The following is an 18,475-nucleotide window of genomic DNA, read 5'->3' as shown; positions in this document are numbered from 1 at the left end:
ATATGGTGGTGGTGAGGAAAAGGCAACATTGCCATACAACCTTTACTTGCTTGTCAGTAAAAGGGAATGATGCAGTCAAATGCTCTGGAGCCTCCTTAAAAAACTAAAAATAGAGCTACCATATGATCCTGCAATCCCACTCCTGGGCATATATCTGGAGAAAACCATAATTCAAAAAGGTACATGCACCCCAATGTTCATTGCAGCACTGTTTACAATAGCTCAGACATGGAAGCAACCTAAATGTCCATCAACAGAGGAATGGATAAAGAAGATGTATATTTATACAGTGGAATATTACTCAGCCATAAAAAAGAATGAAATAATGCTATTTGCAGCAACATGGCTGGACCTAGAGATTATCATACAAAGTGAAGTAAGCCAGACAGAGAAAGACAAATATCATATGATATCACTTATATGTGGAATGTAAAAAAAAATGATACAAATGAAGTTATATACAAAACAGAAACAGGCTCACAGACATAGAAAACAAACTTATGGTTACCAAAGGGGAAAAGTGGGGGAGATGGATAAATTAGAAGTTTAGGATTGACATAAACCCACTACTATATATAAAATAGATAACCAACAAGGACCTACTGTAGAGCACAGGTAGCTATACTCGACATTTTGTAATAACCTATAAGAGAAAAGAATCTGAAAAAAATTATGTATAACTGAATCACTTTGCTGTACACCTGAAACTAACACAACATTGTAAATCAACTATACTTCAATTAAAAAAAATAAATAAGGGATTGATGGTTTGCTAAGGTGAAGAATGGAAACAGTTTAGAGCAGCATTTCGATCTTCTTTGTAGATCACATCTCTAAATCACAAGTACTTCAGAAACCACCTAGAGGACAGTCTTTCTCTTGGAAGGCCCTTGCTTATCGAAGATGTTGCGGAGGAACTAGATCCAGCCCTGGATAATGTTCTGGAGAGAAACTTCATTAAGACCGGGTCTACCTTTAAGGTAGGTTAAACCTATAGATGACAATGTGCAGAATAATTACCATGAGGCCAGGTAAATGTGACATAGGTGACAGTTTCTCAATAGGCAGCAATTCAAATCTGAGGCATTTGCTTTTCTCTTCTACGCTTCCTGAGTTGGGATCAAGAGCCGTCTTTATAGGAATATCTACTTCACTTGTATAATAAAGTCTGACTCCATTGTGATGTTTGACTTTGGACAGTTTTCAAGCCCTGTCATGACCCTCTCCCCTTCCATCCCCAATGTGGGCAAGCTGATAAGAAAACGCGGGTCCACTCTCCTTTGGCACTGGTGGGAAGTTCAAATCATGCAGCTCTCTGCTCATGACCATGTCTGGGAAACTTCATCCCAGCCCCATTGGGTAGCCACCATAAAACTCTAAAACAGCTTCCCCTCCCTACTCTCTCAAGTGAGGTTTTTTTTGGACCTGTTTGGGAGCCTACCCTAATATTTCCAGAAAGTCTCATGTGAATAATAAACATTTTCATATCTTTTTGTTACATGAGTGACATCATCAGTCTTGACTTCTGAACCAAGTTTTGGATGGGGAACCCATCTCACTTCTGCAGTATGATCACAACAATTTTGGTGATAAATTCTCTCTATATTGTATGGTGTATATTGAATTAACTTCCTTCCTTCCCCCCTTCCTTCCCTCCCTCCCTCCCTTCCTTCCTCTCTTATTTCCATCCTTCTTTCCTTTCATCCTAGTGGCTTAAAGCCCTGTGGATGCCTAATGACCATTTCTTTTTTAGTATACAGATGATCTCTAGGTACACAGCTGTTAAAAGCAATACTGGATCCTATACAAAAAGCACACAGTAAGGTGTATCTCTGTTTTATGACTTTTAACTTTCTTTTTTATAAAAAAGGTGAAGGTCGGTGACAAAGAGGTAGATGTGATGGATGGCTTCAGACTCTACATTACCACCAAGCTGCCCAATCCAGCCTACACCCCTGAAATAAGTGCGCGGACCTCCATCATTGACTTCACTGTCACCATGAAAGGTCTAGAAGATCAATTACTGGGGAGAGTCATTCTCACAGAGAAGCAGGTGAGTGAAGTATGGCCCTACCGCTTTCTGCATTATGTTGCGATTTTTTCATTGACAAAAATGATATGATGAAAGTTGTAATAGGATTGAGTCTCCTCCTTTAATTCCTATGTTTCTTCCATTATTAATTTCCAAGTGTCTTAAATAACTACTAACCAATTATCTACCCAGTATGTTGCATCTGCATCACGTAAATCATATAGATCATCAATTGATTTTATATAGGGGACTGGTGTAACTATGAGACTATCAGTCTCAGTATCATTGTTCTGGATTTATATTACTTTATTTTTCTGAAGTTTGTTCTATTATTAATTCTAGTCACCTGTTGATTTTTTAGCTTTCTAGTACACATCTAGATTTTCTTTCATTCGATTCATTATTATGCTTTTGGAATATAAAATTAAAACGTTTTACTCAGATGACATGACATTGCCAATTCTTATTTGTTATGCAAGAGAGCTCTGTGTATGTTGTGAGAAGATAGAAGTTGGTGACACTAGGTTTCACTGTGCACCTTCTGAGGGCTACCGGATTCATTATGCTCTAAGCATAACTCCATATCTGTTTTCTCTCAATGAAAAATGGCCAGTAATTTATAACTTCTGTGTTCTGAGTCACCATTTTCTCCGGGGAACATCTGAGCCTTAAGGAAAGAAATCTGGAGGATTTTAATAGGACTGCTTTGGTGAAACTGCGTGAACTCTGAAAGTTGCTATTGATTTTTTTCCTGAGTTCGATGGCAATGTGGAGTTTGGTTTACTTTATACCTCCCTTCTACACTGACCTAAAGAGTTATTTAGGTTAAATCTCTTGGCAAAACCTTTGAAATCTGTCCCTCCCATTCTTTTTACCTTTTCTGTATGTCGTACCATGCTTGGCCTTCTGAGCCCTTCCTTATGTTTCTCTCTTTCTCTCTCTTTCTTCCCCTCTTCCTTTTTTATGAATCTTCTCTGTTTACTTTTTAATTTGTTGTACATAAATCATAGAGTTATACGGTTGGAAATTGCATTCAAAGCCTTTAATCCAACTTCATAAATTCACACGGTTGGTGGCCTCAGTATGGCAGGAACCGATGCTAGCGTTCCTACCACAGACTGGCTGTTGAAGAAATAACATCCTTCCAAATATCTACTTGTTTATTTTTGAAATCTCAGTAGAGGTGGTTGAGGAAGTTTAGTGCTGCCACACCCTTATTTCAGGAAGGACAGGGGTTCTTGATCAACAGCATATCTGTGGAGCCGGGGCATCCCTGAGAGTCCTCGGGCAGTATCCATTGCCCGTACTGTAGGCTCTGCTTTCACCTGTAGTGCTGGCTTCAGGTAGATAAGGGGCTTTGATAGCACTTTGAATAATATCCTTGTCCTCGGCTTTCTTACGATTCAGCTGAGATGAATACAGTCTCCTTGGAAAAAAATAATTTGGCTTCCCAGATTTTTGGTTGCCACAAAACACAGCAACAACTCCAGGACTGAGCTGTAATTGTTGCAGCAGAGTTTTAAGATGAAGTATGGGGCACTGGAAGCTCACTGGAAGATTTTGAACAGCCTTGAAAAGCCAGTAATGGATCCCAGGCCAGGCTTTTTCTTACTTCCTGGGAAAGTTGGGTGCCTTCAGACATTATTCTCTTACCATCATCTCATTATCAGAATTTGTCCCAGTCTCAAAGGAAATGATTCTCACAAAAGTGTGGTCAGAGTGACGTGACACTCATTCTGTTCTAATAGTCATTTTACCCTGAACCACGTTAGAATACAACACGTAACCTGTATTTTTTGTTTCTCTAAAGAAAAGTGAGCTGCTAGACTTATTTGTGATGGATTTTAAGTAGCCTCCTTTCTGCCAGCAGCTTTTCCTTTTGCAGCATCTTTTCTGCCCATCATGCTCCTGAATTTGCTCACTTTGCTGAATCTTTTCAGCCTGGGTGGTGGCAAGTGGGTCTGAGTTGGTCTCTGGTGCTTTCAGGGTATTTTTTTTTTTATCATCTAGTGACTCAGTTGAAAAGAGCCTATGTCTATGCCTATGGATACAGATCTAAAACGTTAAGTCCAAATTGTTTCTTTGACTTCAGCGACCTGGAAGTCTCTCTTACTATGATCACATCTTGGGTGATGGTAAAAATATCAATATGAAATGTTTTTGGGCCAAGGCGGGGGGGCCCTTGAAAGCTAGGAAGATCCCACAGATAGGAAGTTGATGTTGGAAAGCATCTAAGAAATTCCCTAAATGTAGAGAGCATTGAAACAAATGGTGAACATCTTCAGTCAGGATGAGTTATGCCTTCACTGGTCTGTTGATTCTTCTTGTGAAAGGCAGCTTGGAACAGTAACTTAGGATACAAGGGAAAGGCTACTCTTAGTTCTTTGAGTCCATAAATTCACCAGCTGTCCAGTGTTCTGGGAATACAGGCAGTGAGGAACCTTATTATCGTGCAGGATCTGGTCTCATGAATGCTCAGCTGTACAGCCTGAGCAGGTTTGTTTGTTTAAGAGACAAAGGGAAACCTCAGAGCCTATGAAAGCAAAAGGAAGGCAGATTTTTAACTGACTTTATACTTTTCTGTGTGCTTCAAGGCAGTCTTTTTAAATGCATGGGCTGTTCAAGTTCACATCAAGGTCATATTCAATTGTTCACCTGATGTACCTGTGAGTATATTTAGACGGCCTGCTGTTGTCATCAGAAGGTGATGTATCAAGACCATTTTAAATAGGCAGCAAACCAGTAGCCCTCCGGAAACTTTCCTTTAAAGAAACCTGGTCTCTTCGGGTCACCCTCACCTTGATCCTAGAGAATAAGAATCTCAAAGAAAACTATGTACTTTTAGGAGAAAAATATTAATATCAATTAACAGCTTCTACTAGCCGCACAATACAAAGCCTCAAGCGTCATCCTTGTTCAGAATTTCGGATGAGCAAACAGGTGTATGATTTATTTCTTTTGGAGCTGGAAGGACCTAAACTTGGTGGAACTGACATGGGAAATAACTTAATAAAGACACTAAATAGACATTGTTATCACCATTGTTATTGGTGGTGGAGAAAAAATAAATCTGTTTCTGAGTTCAGTTGTTTAATCTTTCATTTTAATTACCAGTGCAAGTTACAGAGAGAAAGAATCTTTGGGAATAAAGCCTGGGTGATATGTTAAAAATGAGAACTGTGGAAGGCTGTCATCTATTTCCTTTTATTGATTCCAAAACTTTGGTTATAGTTGAAGTTTATGAACAGAAAGAACTTGAGTTTTCATTTGCATCCTTGTTGAGCCACTTAACGTTTGATCATGTAATTGATCAATAGTACATTTCATGAAGTTGTACTGAATCACTGATGTACTTTCTTATTCAATTCAGGGATACTTTTCACATTATCACAGTTTATATAAAATTTTTACATTGCGGTCTTAATGTATAGAATACATAGCACAAATGTGTGTGTGTGTGTGTGTGTGTGTGCGCGCGCTAAGGGATAATCCCTTTGGTGGGAAAAATGCTAATAGACAAAATTATTTTGATTAATTTTGCCCCTTTGTATTAATTTGTAAAAGAACTGTATTATGGAACTAAAGTTGTAGTTCAACAGAAATATGGTTAAATCTGTCATACAAATGAAAATATGCCTAAAACTTTATCCCATAGGTTTTCCATTTTTAAAACTCAAATGAAAAGCAAATAGCAATTGTTCTATTTTCTTTCAGAGGTATCTTTCTTTGCCCCATAACTATTGTTCTATTCTACTGTTTGGCCACTGGTGTGCTATTTAATGAACAGTTTGCTTTTGGAATTCCAAATATTACTTTAGGTTGTAGTATTTACTTTAGAGTATATTATTTCATCAGTTTCAAACTATGGGGGAAATGTACTCCTTAGCCTTATTTTAATCCTTTGGGAATATAAGCATTTCTTTAAGTGACAATTTTATTTAATTAATGTTGTTAACAATGACATTAAATTGACCATAATCAACTCAATAATTTTCAAGCTTTTACTTACTATCTTTAAAATCAGGAAAGGAATAATTTGTACTTTATTGTATGTATTACTAGTAAGTATGTTCATTTTCTTAATAATGGTTTTCATAAGCACTGTGGAGGCATAATTTTAGTCTCAATCCTGTAGTTCTCAAGTGGAGATGAGAATGGAAATGTAGGTTGTAACAGGTTTTGCAAACTATGTTGAAAATTTTGGACCTTTCCAAATAGTAAAGGAAAGGTCTATGACTGGGAGCAGAAAAGGGGCTGATGGCAGAGCAAAAGATCAGTGGGGAGACCAGTTATGGTTAGTGTAGTCCCCCGAGCAGTAATTAAAGCCTACATTAGGGCAATTGCTATGTAATTGGAAAAAAACGGAGGAAGGCTTATGCAGGAAGGCTCAGTAAGACTTGGTGCAGATTTCGGATTTGATAGCCCATGGTCTCATCTCCAGCAGACATGAAAGCATGCATCCTTAGCATTGTAAGTGCAAGATTAGAAAGTTCTCCTTAAAAAAAATCCCTTTCAGCTCCTTTATTATGCTTTTACAATGATAGGTGAAATTCTAAAGTGTGATTTATTTTGTACCAACTTATAATTTTACTTTTCAAACTACTCATTTCCAAATAAACATTACAATGCATCTGAAAAATCCATGCTGGAAACGAGTGAAGGGAGGGGATAGAGAGAAGAGACGTCTTCTGAGCAGCTGTCATGATCCAGTCACTGGTTTGAGCTTCTTTGCTAATGATATCCTTACAATCACTCTCTGAGCTGTTTTTATGTCCATTTTGCAGATGAAGAAACTGAGGCTTATAGACTTGCATAACATGGCCAAGGTCATGCAGTTAATAAGTCCTGGGTGTTAGAATTTAAACGTGTATTCCTGATGTCAAAATGCTCACTCTTCTCACTGTTTTACTTTCCTTCCCTTACCTGTCTTCATGTGCGGACTTTTATCAGGCTCACCTTTAAGAACTCAGAAACGATAATAAGAGTGTGTAAAATTTGAGAATATGGCAATAAAAATACTTGGATTATTTCCATTTAATTTTATTATCACTTTGTTTCCTAGCGTAACCATATTGTGAGTGCATTTATTATAACTGCCCATGGAAAGGAATTTTATAGTAACCATTGAATGTCACTTGTTTATACTAATTTCTACATTATCTCAAATACAAGATTATTATCTAGTAAATAAATGAATTAAAATGACCAGTAAGGATATTGCCAACAAACACATGAAAGGATGCTCAACATCACTAATCATTAGAGAAATGCAAATCACAACTACAATGAGGTATCACCTCACACCTGTCAGAATGGCCATTATCAAAAAATCTACAAACAAAAAATGCTGGAGAGGGTGTGGAGAAAAGGGAACCCTCTTGCACTGTTGGTGGGAATGTAAATTGATACAGCCACTATGGAGAACAGTATGGAGGTTCCTTAAAAAACTAAAAATAGAACTACCATATGACCCAGCAATCCCACTACTGGGCATATACCCTGAGAAAACCATAATTCAAAAAGAGTCATGTACCAAAATGTTCATTGCAGCACTGTTTACAATAGCCAGGTCATGGAAGCAACCTAAGTGTCCATCAGCAGATGAATGGATAAAGAAGATGTGGCACATATATACAATGGAATATTACTCAGCCATAAAAAGAAACGAAATTGAGTTATTTGTAGTGAGGTGGATGGACCTAGAGTCTGTCATACAGAGTGAAGTAAGTCAGGTAGAGAAAAATACTGGATGCTAACACATATATATGGAATCTAAAAGAAAAAAAAATGGTTCTGAAGAACCTAGGGGCAGGACAGGAATAAAGATGCAGACGGAGAGAATGGACTTGATGACACTGGGAGGGGGAAGGGTAAGCTGGGACGAAGTGAGAGAGTGGCATGGACATATATACACTACCAAACGTAAAATAGGTAGCTAGTGGGAAGCAGCTGCATAGCACAGGGAGGTCAGCTCGGTGCTTTGCGTCCACCTAGAGGGGTGGGATAGGGAGGGTGGGAGGGAGACGCAAGAGGGAGGGGATATGGGGATATATGTATATGTATATGTATAGCTGATTCACTTTGTTATGCAGCAGCAACTAACACAGCAATGTAAAGCAATTATACTCCACTAAAGATGTTAAAAAAAAATAAATAAAATGACCAGTAAGGAAGCTTTCAAATGTAACCAAATAACACATGGAAGCAAAGACAGTAAGAGCAGGTCTTAATTGCATTGCTGTATCTCAAAGAATTAAGAATTGATGCAAGTTTGAGCTTTTGTTTTGCTTAAAGAGGGAATTTTTCTTTTTTCTAGAATGTTCCAGGACCTGACTCACTGTGCTCAGAGCATGAGTTGGGAGCCTGGTAGGGTCCCACCCACCATAACTGTTCAACCAATGGTGATTAACTAGCTAGAACATACAGCAGAGGCCAGTGCTCTTTGCTTTTTGCCTTCGTGCAGTTTTGCTACCATGACCTTTATTTTTAACTTCATGGTTTTTGTTACAAAGGGAGAATTTTCATGTCTGTATTTCTGGCACTACGCCATGACTAGATTTTCTGGTACACTAATGTGTTTCAGTTTATCAGTTTGAAAAGGGGTATAGCATTTAATCATTCACTGGGCAATATTGAGAGCCTACTACGTATCGGACATTGTACTAAGAGATGGAGAATGTATCAATGAACCAAAAAATCCTTGGAGCATAACTATTAAGTAATTTATATGTTATTAGAAAGAAAGTAAATAATCACATAATTAATGAATAGTCCTATTATGTTTTATATGATTTCGTGTGATTCATCACTGCATATAACTTTAGATTTGTAGTTTTCTCGATAGGGGGTAGAATCTACAAAACCTGCTGAGCCATATCCAGAATACCTAACTGAGTATTTACCTTTCTGAAGCTGCTCTAGCAGTGTGAGCTTGGTATCACATGCCCAGGTACCCGCACACCTGGAAGTGCCGACAGTGCTCTCCTGTTCAAGTCACCTGCATTTAACCCTCGTTTCCCCATATTGTATTTACACTGAAATGTGCGTAACTTTAGTAATGCAGGTAAGCATAGGTACCTTGTCAATGGACACTATATTTAGAAAGCTTTTCAAGCAAACTTGCTAATGCGTATCTTTCTCTTCCAATTTTAAATTCTATTTCCTCATTGTCTTTTCCTCTTTTGAATCTTTTATATTAACTTCAAGTTAGAGTCTCTCATGAAACAATTTGACTTTCATGTACAAGTTGACTTGGTGCTGGCAGCATCTCCCAGCCTCTGGGTTTCCTGCTGCCCTTGGCTTGTTGAGTGTCATGGCATTTCCTCCTTCCCTCACCCTCACCAACCCCATCTTTTCTTTCCTTCTCTTTCACTGTCTCTCCCTCTCCAAACCACCAAAAGGAAGGAATAGCCAATAAGGGCAATAATCTTCCAAAGCCATTCTCTCCCCAGCTACCCGTAAAAGCCTTTTAGGAAGGATTCAGAATGTCCCTTCTCTTGGAGAGGACAGCATCTATTCTTTTCAGGTCAAGATGATTTTTCAATTTAAATGTACCTGCAGTAGCAGCGCAGTTTGCTTGCCTAACTTTTGGACACTTGCTTGTCACAGAGTTGGATACTATTTCAACACACAAGTTGAGAATAATCACATTCAAACAACAATAGAGCTCTTTTAAACAAGAAACCAAACAGAGGTAAATGTATTTAATCTGAGACGCATATATTGTCTTCAAATAAATTTCAGTTTCAAAACAGGAGTAAATATGATCACAGAAGTCCCTTAAAAATGAATTGACTTTAGGAAATAAATAGATGGTAAATAGTTAATACTGGTAATATTTTTAGCACATTTTACATTGTTTGCCACCAATTCTTCTTTCCTCCATTAATTCTCCTCCTCTAATTTTGATGTCCGTATTTCCTGCAGTCAAATATGATAACTACAGTACAGGAACTCGAGAGCAGCCCCATAGGTAAACTTTTTAAGGAATGGCCAAACCATAGGTGTTCATTAAGAAAAAAATATATTTATGCAAATTAACAGGAACTGGAGAAAGAAAGAACTCATCTCATGGAAGATGTAACTGCAAACAAGAGGAGAATGAAGGAGCTAGAAGATAATTTGCTTTACCGTCTGACCAGTACCCAGGGGTCCCTGGTGGAAGATGAGAGTATCATCCTTGTGTTGAGTAACACAAAAAAGACAGCCGAGGAGGTGACCCAGAAGCTGGAAATTTCAGCTGAGACAGAAATTCAAATTAACTCAGCCCGGGAGGAATATAGACCTGGTGAGTTTGGTAATAAAAGACAAATGTCACAGGAAAATGAAGCGAGAAATGAGAATTAGAGAAATTGAAGTAAGGATGTTATGAAAACAACTATGCAACGTGGGGTGGCCATTTGTGTTGTGTGGCATTTCTTTAAATATTCAGTAAAATTGAGATGAAGAAATTTTATAATGGTGTAAATTTTCTAGGTGCTTATAATTCATGTTGTTGGCAAATTCTTTAAGGTTCCTGTGAACTTATTTTTAAACCAGAAAGTAAAGAGGAGAATTATTAAAGACATCCGACTACAAACTAGTGAAGTCTGAGGAATTTGTGCTGCATTTGTGGGCTGTTCACTAGTTGTTTATCATTTGGTAACAATAAGCCTGTATTTTGTTTGTAGTCCTGTAGAGTTCCCATGAGTCCAGGTAGTTCTCTGGTCTCATGGGAACTCTTCAACCTTATCCACAGATCAGCAAATCAGTGTTGTTCATGGGTTATAAAGGGAACCTGCTAAAAGAATTCAATTTCCTTTAGTAATTTATCATGCCTTTTGGAAAAATAATTGAAACAATATCTACTGGTGGAGAGTCAGGAGTGTCATCTTTGCGATGCCTTGGCTTACCACCTTGAGGCCAAGTTTAGTCAGGGCTTCCTCATGGAGCTTAAGAATGAGGTCCTTAACAATGCCTACACAGTTTGCCGGATGTTACAATACAATCCATGCTGTCCCACTGTTTGTCTTTTCTACCTATGAAAGAGTGTAATAAAATTTATTTATAAGGAATCTAGAGATTCTAAAATAGAAAGTATCATTTAATGAACCCAAATAGCAGACTACTTGTTCAAAGCTTACAAAGAAGAATTAAATATATATGATGACATTGCTCTAGACTCCCATTGTTGGTAGATAGTCATTACTAAGACGTACAAATAAAACTTGTTTCATTTAGCATTTAGACTGATCTGTGCATGGGTCATTTATTTTCTGCGCTTGTAGCAGGTGCATCGTTGCTCTTTGTCTTTTAGTTGCTACTCGGGGCAGCATCCTCTACTTCCTCATCACAGAAATGTGCTTGGTTAGTGAGATGTATCAGACTTCGCTCCGCCAGTTTCTTGGCTTGTTTGACCTTTCCTTGGCCAGGTACGTCTGTACTCAGGAAGCCAAGCTGAATTCTGTATCTGTGGGTTAGAACGGTGACATTACACTGATAACTTATTTTCCCTTTGCAACTAAGCTGCTTCTTTTTCTTTAAATCTAAGTTGAGTGTAATTACCAGTGTGTTAACAAATCATTCTCATTTGTCACTTTATGCTTAGAGAAAGCTCTACCAACTATTCATCCACTGATCGATTCCTTTGGTTTCCCCAAGTTTCTGTTAAACAAGAAAATTCCCCAGACATTGTTGTGAGTGATAATACTCCGCAGGTAAAATTGATTCAGACAAAATGGAGGATTCTGTTATTTCATGTGGAGAGAGTGCTTGTTATTTTAGATTTAGGAGGCTTACTCTTGATGTGTAAAAAATAAGAATTGGTCCTCCAGAGTTACTTATTTTCCATTAAAGACATTTTTAGGGACAATTGAAAAGGGTGGGACAAGGCTGATTTAAATGTTCTCTTCTCCAGGTCTGTCAAGAGCCCGATTACAAGCAAGAGGATCGCTAATATCATTGAGCACATGACCTATGAGGTTTATAAGTACACGGCTCGGGGTTTGTACGAGGGGCACAAATTTCTCTTCACCCTGCTGCTTACCCTAAAGATTGACATGCAGAGGAACCGAGTCAAGCATGAAGAGTTTCTCACCCTTATTAAAGGTCAATATTAGAATAGAAAGCATTGTGCACAGGTGCAGATGTAGGAATTATAGTGAAGGTCTTGTGCATTTTTCTTTTTAGCAATAGCAGTTTCCTTGCATTTCACTGAAGATTGCATTTATGTGAGATTTTTTTTAACATTAAAAAAATTAATTAACTAATTAATTAATCTTTTTATTTTTGGCTGTGTTGGGTCTTTGTTGCTGTGCACGGGCTTTCTCTAGTTGCGGCGAGCGGGGGCTACTCTTCGTTGTGGTGTGCGGGCTTCTCATTGTGGTGGCTTTTCTTGTTGTGGAGCACGGGCTCTAGGCGTGCGGACTTCAGTAGTTGTGGCATGCGGGCTCAGTAGTTGTGGTGCACGGGCTCAGTTGCACCATGGCATGTGGGATTTTCCTGGACCAGGGATCGAACCCGTGTCCCCTGCATTGGCAGGTGGATTCTTAACCACTGCGCCACCAGGGAAGTCTGAGCTATTTTATTTGTTCATTAATTGCATGAATATTTATTGGGAAACTATTGCATGCCAGGACACAGAATAGGCGCTTGAAGCATAATAAACAGTAAGTAAATTGTGCAGTGTGTGAGGAGCTAGTAAGCACTATGGAAAAACGGAGAAGGATAAGGGAGTTGGGGAATGTTTAATATGTGGAGTGGGGAAGGTTTAAAATTTTTAATGGGATATTTAATGGGATCTCTCATTGGGTAGGATTCCCGAGGGATGGACAGGTGGCCAAGACCTGAGGGACCAGGGGATGTTGGTCCTGGGGACGTTTAGAGAAAGTGCTGAAGGTTGAGGAGGTGACATCAATGCCTCTAGTGGGAGAGGGCGTCCTATGATGAAGGCAAAGCAAAGCAACCAGGGCGGCTGGAGCAGAGTGGGTGAGGTGACCATGCCACTCATCCCATGGATATTTCCTCTGTATCTATTGTAGCATTGATCACAGACAGGGCCCCTCTGCCATGGAAGGCTGGGAAACACACATTTGCTATCACATTCTTGAATGTCTGGACAAAAAGTATTTAAAGGAACAGTGGAAATGATGCTAGGCTCGAAATGGTTTTATCTACTCTACCTTTTTAAACAAAGGCTTATCTTTAAAGATAAGGCACAACTTTATCTTTGGAGGGGTGGATATTCACTGACTTCACCTACATGGAGAGTAGATTTGCAGAGGAACTTGAAGAGGATCCCAATGGGGGCAGTAGAGAAGGGCACACATGGGGGTATGTAGGTCAGAGTCATACTTATACATACACAAATGCATATTCATGTTCATATACCTATGCTTATGCATCTATAACTATATCTGTGTATCTTATGGTAGCAATAAAGACTTATTTAGTTAGACTTGAAAACTCAGAAATTATGATTTGGGGATGATCTCTCTTTCTCTTTCTCTCTCTTGTTTCTAAACGTTGAACCCTTGACCCTTAGGTTTCTTTTTGTTCCAAGTGTCCTAAATCGGAGCACATGGAAGATGAATGGTCTGGTGAGACATCACCTTAGATGGACATGTAGGTGTAGGAGTTGCCTTCTTCAGTGAGTCTTTCGTATATAAATGATTTCTGGCCTCAGTGACTCTGGTCCTCCAGCTGATGGAGCTTCCCATGGGAAAGTTGTTCCTGACACCCTCAATTCAGGCGTGAGACGCATTTCCCTATGGAAATGTCATTGAACATAGTGTCCAGAAATACTGTAAAGTGTGTTACAGTTTGGCGTGATCGAAACAAACATGGGATTTAGAGTTGGGAAGACTCTAAGGGAAAATAGTGGCTTTGCCACCTTCTGGATGAGTGGTTTTGATCAGGTTATTTACACTTTTCAAGCTTCAGTTGCCTCAGCTATGAAACAAAGATAGTCAAATCTACATAACAGGATTATTGAGAATTCGCACAACTTATATAAACCCTGGCACATAGAATAGCTCAACAGATGATAGGCATTGTTATATTATCTTTAGTTTTTTAGTTTATTTCGATTAGTCTGAGGTTTGCATAGGTTGGACAGGATTTTGTGGGACTTTGGCATTCAACAGCCATTTCTTGTCCTCCTTTAGGACACAGAGTTTCATAAGATTTCCCTTTGTTAGTTATGTTGGTGAAAGCTACCCAATGACATGAACTCTTTCTGTAAGGACTTTAAAATCACTTGTTTGAAAATGTTATTTAGAGAGCAACAGTGTTTTGATACTGATTTTTTAATTTACTCATCTCTAAGATGGGAAAGCATCAGGCTGGATGACTACGTCTGCCTTAGCTATGCCGCTTCACGATACAAGGTACAACTTGTATAAATCATTGTAAGCATGTTTCACTTTTACAAGGTATAATGATAAAGATTTAAACCTTCTTTCTCCCAAAGCAAGGGTTTGAGGGATGAAGGGACTGGCATAATTCTTAATCATCTTGAGAATTTAGTTTGAATTATTCCTATCCCAGCAGTTTATTCATCAAAAGTCCATCTAATCTCATGCCATATTATCCAGGAATATGTTCCCCACTCCCTACCATTACAACATTCTTTGTTGCCCAAAGTATACTTTTGAGGCAGGCAAGATATTCATGACAGTGTTACCCTCTGTTAAACAATGAATAATCTTTGGCTGCAAGGAACACTCTTTTCCATGAAAAGCTTCTCCCTAATCCTGTGGTGAATACATTATTCTTTTCAGTTTGTTGGAAAACGGACAGTTTCCATGGAAATTGGTGTGACACTTTTCAACACAGTGGCATTGTCCTTAGGTCTTTCACTGCTTCCTGGTGTTCAAGCAATCTGTTTTGCTTTCATAAGCTAATATTTTCACTGAAATGGCTTCACTTACCTCTTGTTCCACTTACCTTGGACGTCTACTAAGATGGATTTGGCAAAAGACAGCAATTTCATGGGGTCCATGGTACCTGAATAAAGTAGAGATTGGCTCAGTAAATATCTTGAGTATTATTACTTGTTTATGACCTGCTCTGTTCAAAAAAAGATTGTAGCCAAATGGATTGGTTATATCTTTCTAAGAATTATGGTTAGAGCATATTTTCCCTGAAACATTTTAATAGATGTTATTTATTGAACAGTATATTTTATCCTATAGAAGACTTGCTAACCCTTTCTTTGACCTAAAATATGATTGTTCACACATTTAGTTTTTCTGGGATGGGCAAAACAATAACTTTTTAAACTGTCATTTGTTTTCTGGCGCTGTGAGAGTTATATGAGTTACGTGAGCGTAGGTAAATCATCAGCAAAAAGATAGGCGTCGGTACCAAATGGAAATGTTTGTTGTGGGTAGATTGACGAAAAATAAGTGACATAGCACAGGGCCCTTGGGTGTGCTCAAAACGGATATAAATAACATACTGATTTATAGAGGAGAACCCTTAAAACGCAGGTAGTGCTACTAACGTTTCTAGATAAATTATCTCCTTAAAATGAGCTTGTGCCAATATTTGGCAATTCTTAATGCTGACAATAGCTGCTCATTTAGTGACCCTCTGCTTTGTCCCTGATCCTGTTTTGAGTGCTGTACACTCACTTTATATATTTTCTGCCATTATCACAACACCTAGGCTTCATTATTCCCATTGTACATATTTGGAAACAGAGTTCCAGACAGATGAGCTGGCTTGTCCCAGACCTTGGCCAGGTGGAGCTGAGACAGAATCCACTACTTACCTAAATCCAAAGTTATATTATTGATCCTTAAATATGTTTTTCTAAAATCATCTATTCCTTTATTAAATGTTAAACCTTGTTCATCACTATGACTTATATTTCTGAGTTTAATAAATGTCCAGGTAGTAAAAGAATTGATATTAAAATAGTTTCAGCAAAAGCTTTTTATAAAGAGATTGTTTTACAGTAAAGAAAGAAAAATTTAATAACTTATTATGTTTAACTTGAAAGGTGGTGCCTCGTTGGACTTGAAAGCCTGTCCTCCTAAACCAGCCAAATGGATCCTGGACATGACCTGGCTGAATTTGGTGGAACTGAGCAAACTTAGACAGTTTTCTGATGTCCTTGATCAGGTAACTTGTGCTTTGAGTAAACTTATGATAATGTCACAGTGAGCAGCTTCCTGATTTATCATTTGGCTACACTACTTGGGGAAGAGAGAGATTTCTTTGTCACTCTTAAAATGGTATGACCAGTGCTTGACTTTCCTCACCGCTCACTCATACTCTGATAAAGCACACTCCATCCATGGCAGGCTGGTCTCGCAGGAAGAAATTGGTTACCTAGGAAGTTTAACCAACGCTGACCTGGATGATATGTCAGTATCACCAATTGGAGACCCGCGAGTGGGAAAACAGATTCAATTAGATTAAATGATTAGATATGGTTAAAAGGTCTTGCCGTCTTTCTAAAGATCAAATGAAAAGTAATAAGAACACCCTTCCTCTAAGTAATAAATATCCATTCTTACCTCTTGTTTCTCTCTTCTTCCTCTCCTCCTTATACTGCCTTAGCTAGGCATCTGGGTCTGAATCTGACACAAACACCTGGCCTTTTATCTTTAGAAGTCGTTGTCCTTTCATAAGCAGCAAGTTCCTGATGAATTGTGTATATATTGGTATTATGGAACTTGGGTATAGAAAGTTGAATTGGGACAAGCCAGGAAATAGCTTCTTGAGAATCTGATGACCAGCGAGAAGCTGCATGGACCGCAAGGTGGCTTTCTTCAGCTGCCAGATGAAGGCTCTTTTTCACCAGAAAATGTCTTAACACTGGTTCTTTTTTTTTTTATCATTAAAGTATAGTTGATTTACAATGTTACGTTAGTTTCTGGTGTACAAGAAAGTGATTTAGTTGTGCATATATATACATATATTCTTTTCCATTAGGGTTTATTACAAGATATTGACTATAGTTCCCTGTGCTTTACAGTAGGACCTTGTTGTTTATCTATTTTATATACAGTAGTTTATATCTGTTAATCCCAAGCTCCTAATTTCTCCCTCCCCCACCCCCTTTCCCCTTTGGTAGCTGTAAGTTTGTGTTCTATGTCTGTGAGTCTGTTTCTGTTTCATAGATAAATTTATTTGTATCATATTTTAGGTTCCACATACAAATGATATCATATGGTATTTGTCCTAATGCTCTTTCTTGACTTTGCCAGTTTAAATTGACTGGAAGCTTAAGCTCTGCTATATTTTTATGTTTTGACTTACACCTGGTGATTACCGTGTAATTAGGGTATAAGCCATTCTTTTGGGTTAAACAGCTCTTTTGGGGGGGAGATTTTAATGCATTCTAGCTTGTTCCCCCATGGGATGACTCCTAGTGACCTTTCCTGGACCATTATCAGTTATTGAAGTAGCTGTCTTCTGGAGATTATATTGTATACCTGAAATCCCTCCATATTATGTAGTGTTTCATGATTGAAAGAGGTTATTTTTTTTATTCTTACATGATATTTTCTAAATATGAACCCAAATGGTTTTTCCTTTGATTAGATCTCCAAGGAAACACTTGGGGCTGTAATCAAAGGGAATATACCAGAGAACATAAGATCATGTTTATCTGCAGATGTGATTTATTCTATGATTTTGAGATGCTTGCCCATGTAATGCTTGCCTCTCTTTGATTTTTTTTTTTTTTTTTTTTTTTGCGGTATGCGGGCCTCTCACTGTTGTGGCCTCTCCCGTTGTGGAGCGCAGGCTCCGGACGCGCAGGCCCAGCAGCCATGGCTCACGGGCCCAGCCGCTCCGCGGCATGTGAGATCTTCCCGGACCGGGGCACGAACCTGTATCCCCTGCATCGGCAGGCGGACTCCCAACCACTGCGCCACCAGGGAAGCCCCTCTCTTTGATTTTTTAAGCTTCAAATGATAATGGACTGTGTTTTTTTCCTTTATCAATTGCCTAAAGGAAGCAAGTGTGATTATTCATTTGATGCTGATATTAAGTGGTGTATTTCAAATTACTGTAGATTAATAGAGTATTGACCAAGAGACTTCAATAATAAACATGTATTAAATGTCTTCTTTTGTTCCAAGAATGGTCCTGGGAAATGAGGAAACATAAGTGAATGAGACTTGGTTCTTTTTTTTCTAAATAAATTTATTTGTTTTATTTTGGGACTTCCCTTGTGGTGCAGTGGTTAAGAATCCGCCTGCCAGTGCAGGGGACATGGGTTCGAGCCCTGGTCTGGGAAGATCCCACATGCCGTGGAGCAACTAAGCCCATGCACCACAGCTACTGAGCCTGAGCTCTAGAGCCTGGGAGCCACAACTACTAAGCCCATGTGCCACAACTACTGAGCCCGTGCGCCTAGAGCCCGTGCTCTGCAACAAGAGAAGCCACTGCAATGAGAAGTCCGCGCACCACAACGAAGAGTAGCCCCTGCTCGCCGCAACTAGAGAG

The 18,475-nt window shown here is 38.7% G+C and overlaps 1 protein-coding gene across 1 annotated transcript in view; it reads left to right on the top strand.

Annotated features, from left to right (window-relative positions):
- The window catches only part of DNAH5 (dynein axonemal heavy chain 5), a 202,464-nt gene that overhangs the window by 157,247 nt on the left and 26,742 nt on the right, over window positions 1–18,475 (top strand). The window contains 6 exon segments of the mRNA XM_060145962.1: window positions 825–980; window positions 1,871–2,053; window positions 10,076–10,319; window positions 11,328–11,442; window positions 11,928–12,118; window positions 16,017–16,138. Coding sequence (XP_060001945.1) covers window positions 825–980; window positions 1,871–2,053; window positions 10,076–10,319; window positions 11,328–11,442; window positions 11,928–12,118; window positions 16,017–16,138 — 1,011 coding nt within the window.

Source organism: Lagenorhynchus albirostris, chromosome 3 (assembly GCF_949774975.1).
Source record: "Lagenorhynchus albirostris chromosome 3, mLagAlb1.1, whole genome shotgun sequence".
Classification (NCBI taxonomy): domain Eukaryota; kingdom Metazoa; phylum Chordata; class Mammalia; order Artiodactyla; family Delphinidae; genus Lagenorhynchus; species Lagenorhynchus albirostris.
Note: the sequence above shows the minus strand (reverse complement) of the source record. Positions and strands in the feature narration are given on the sequence as shown.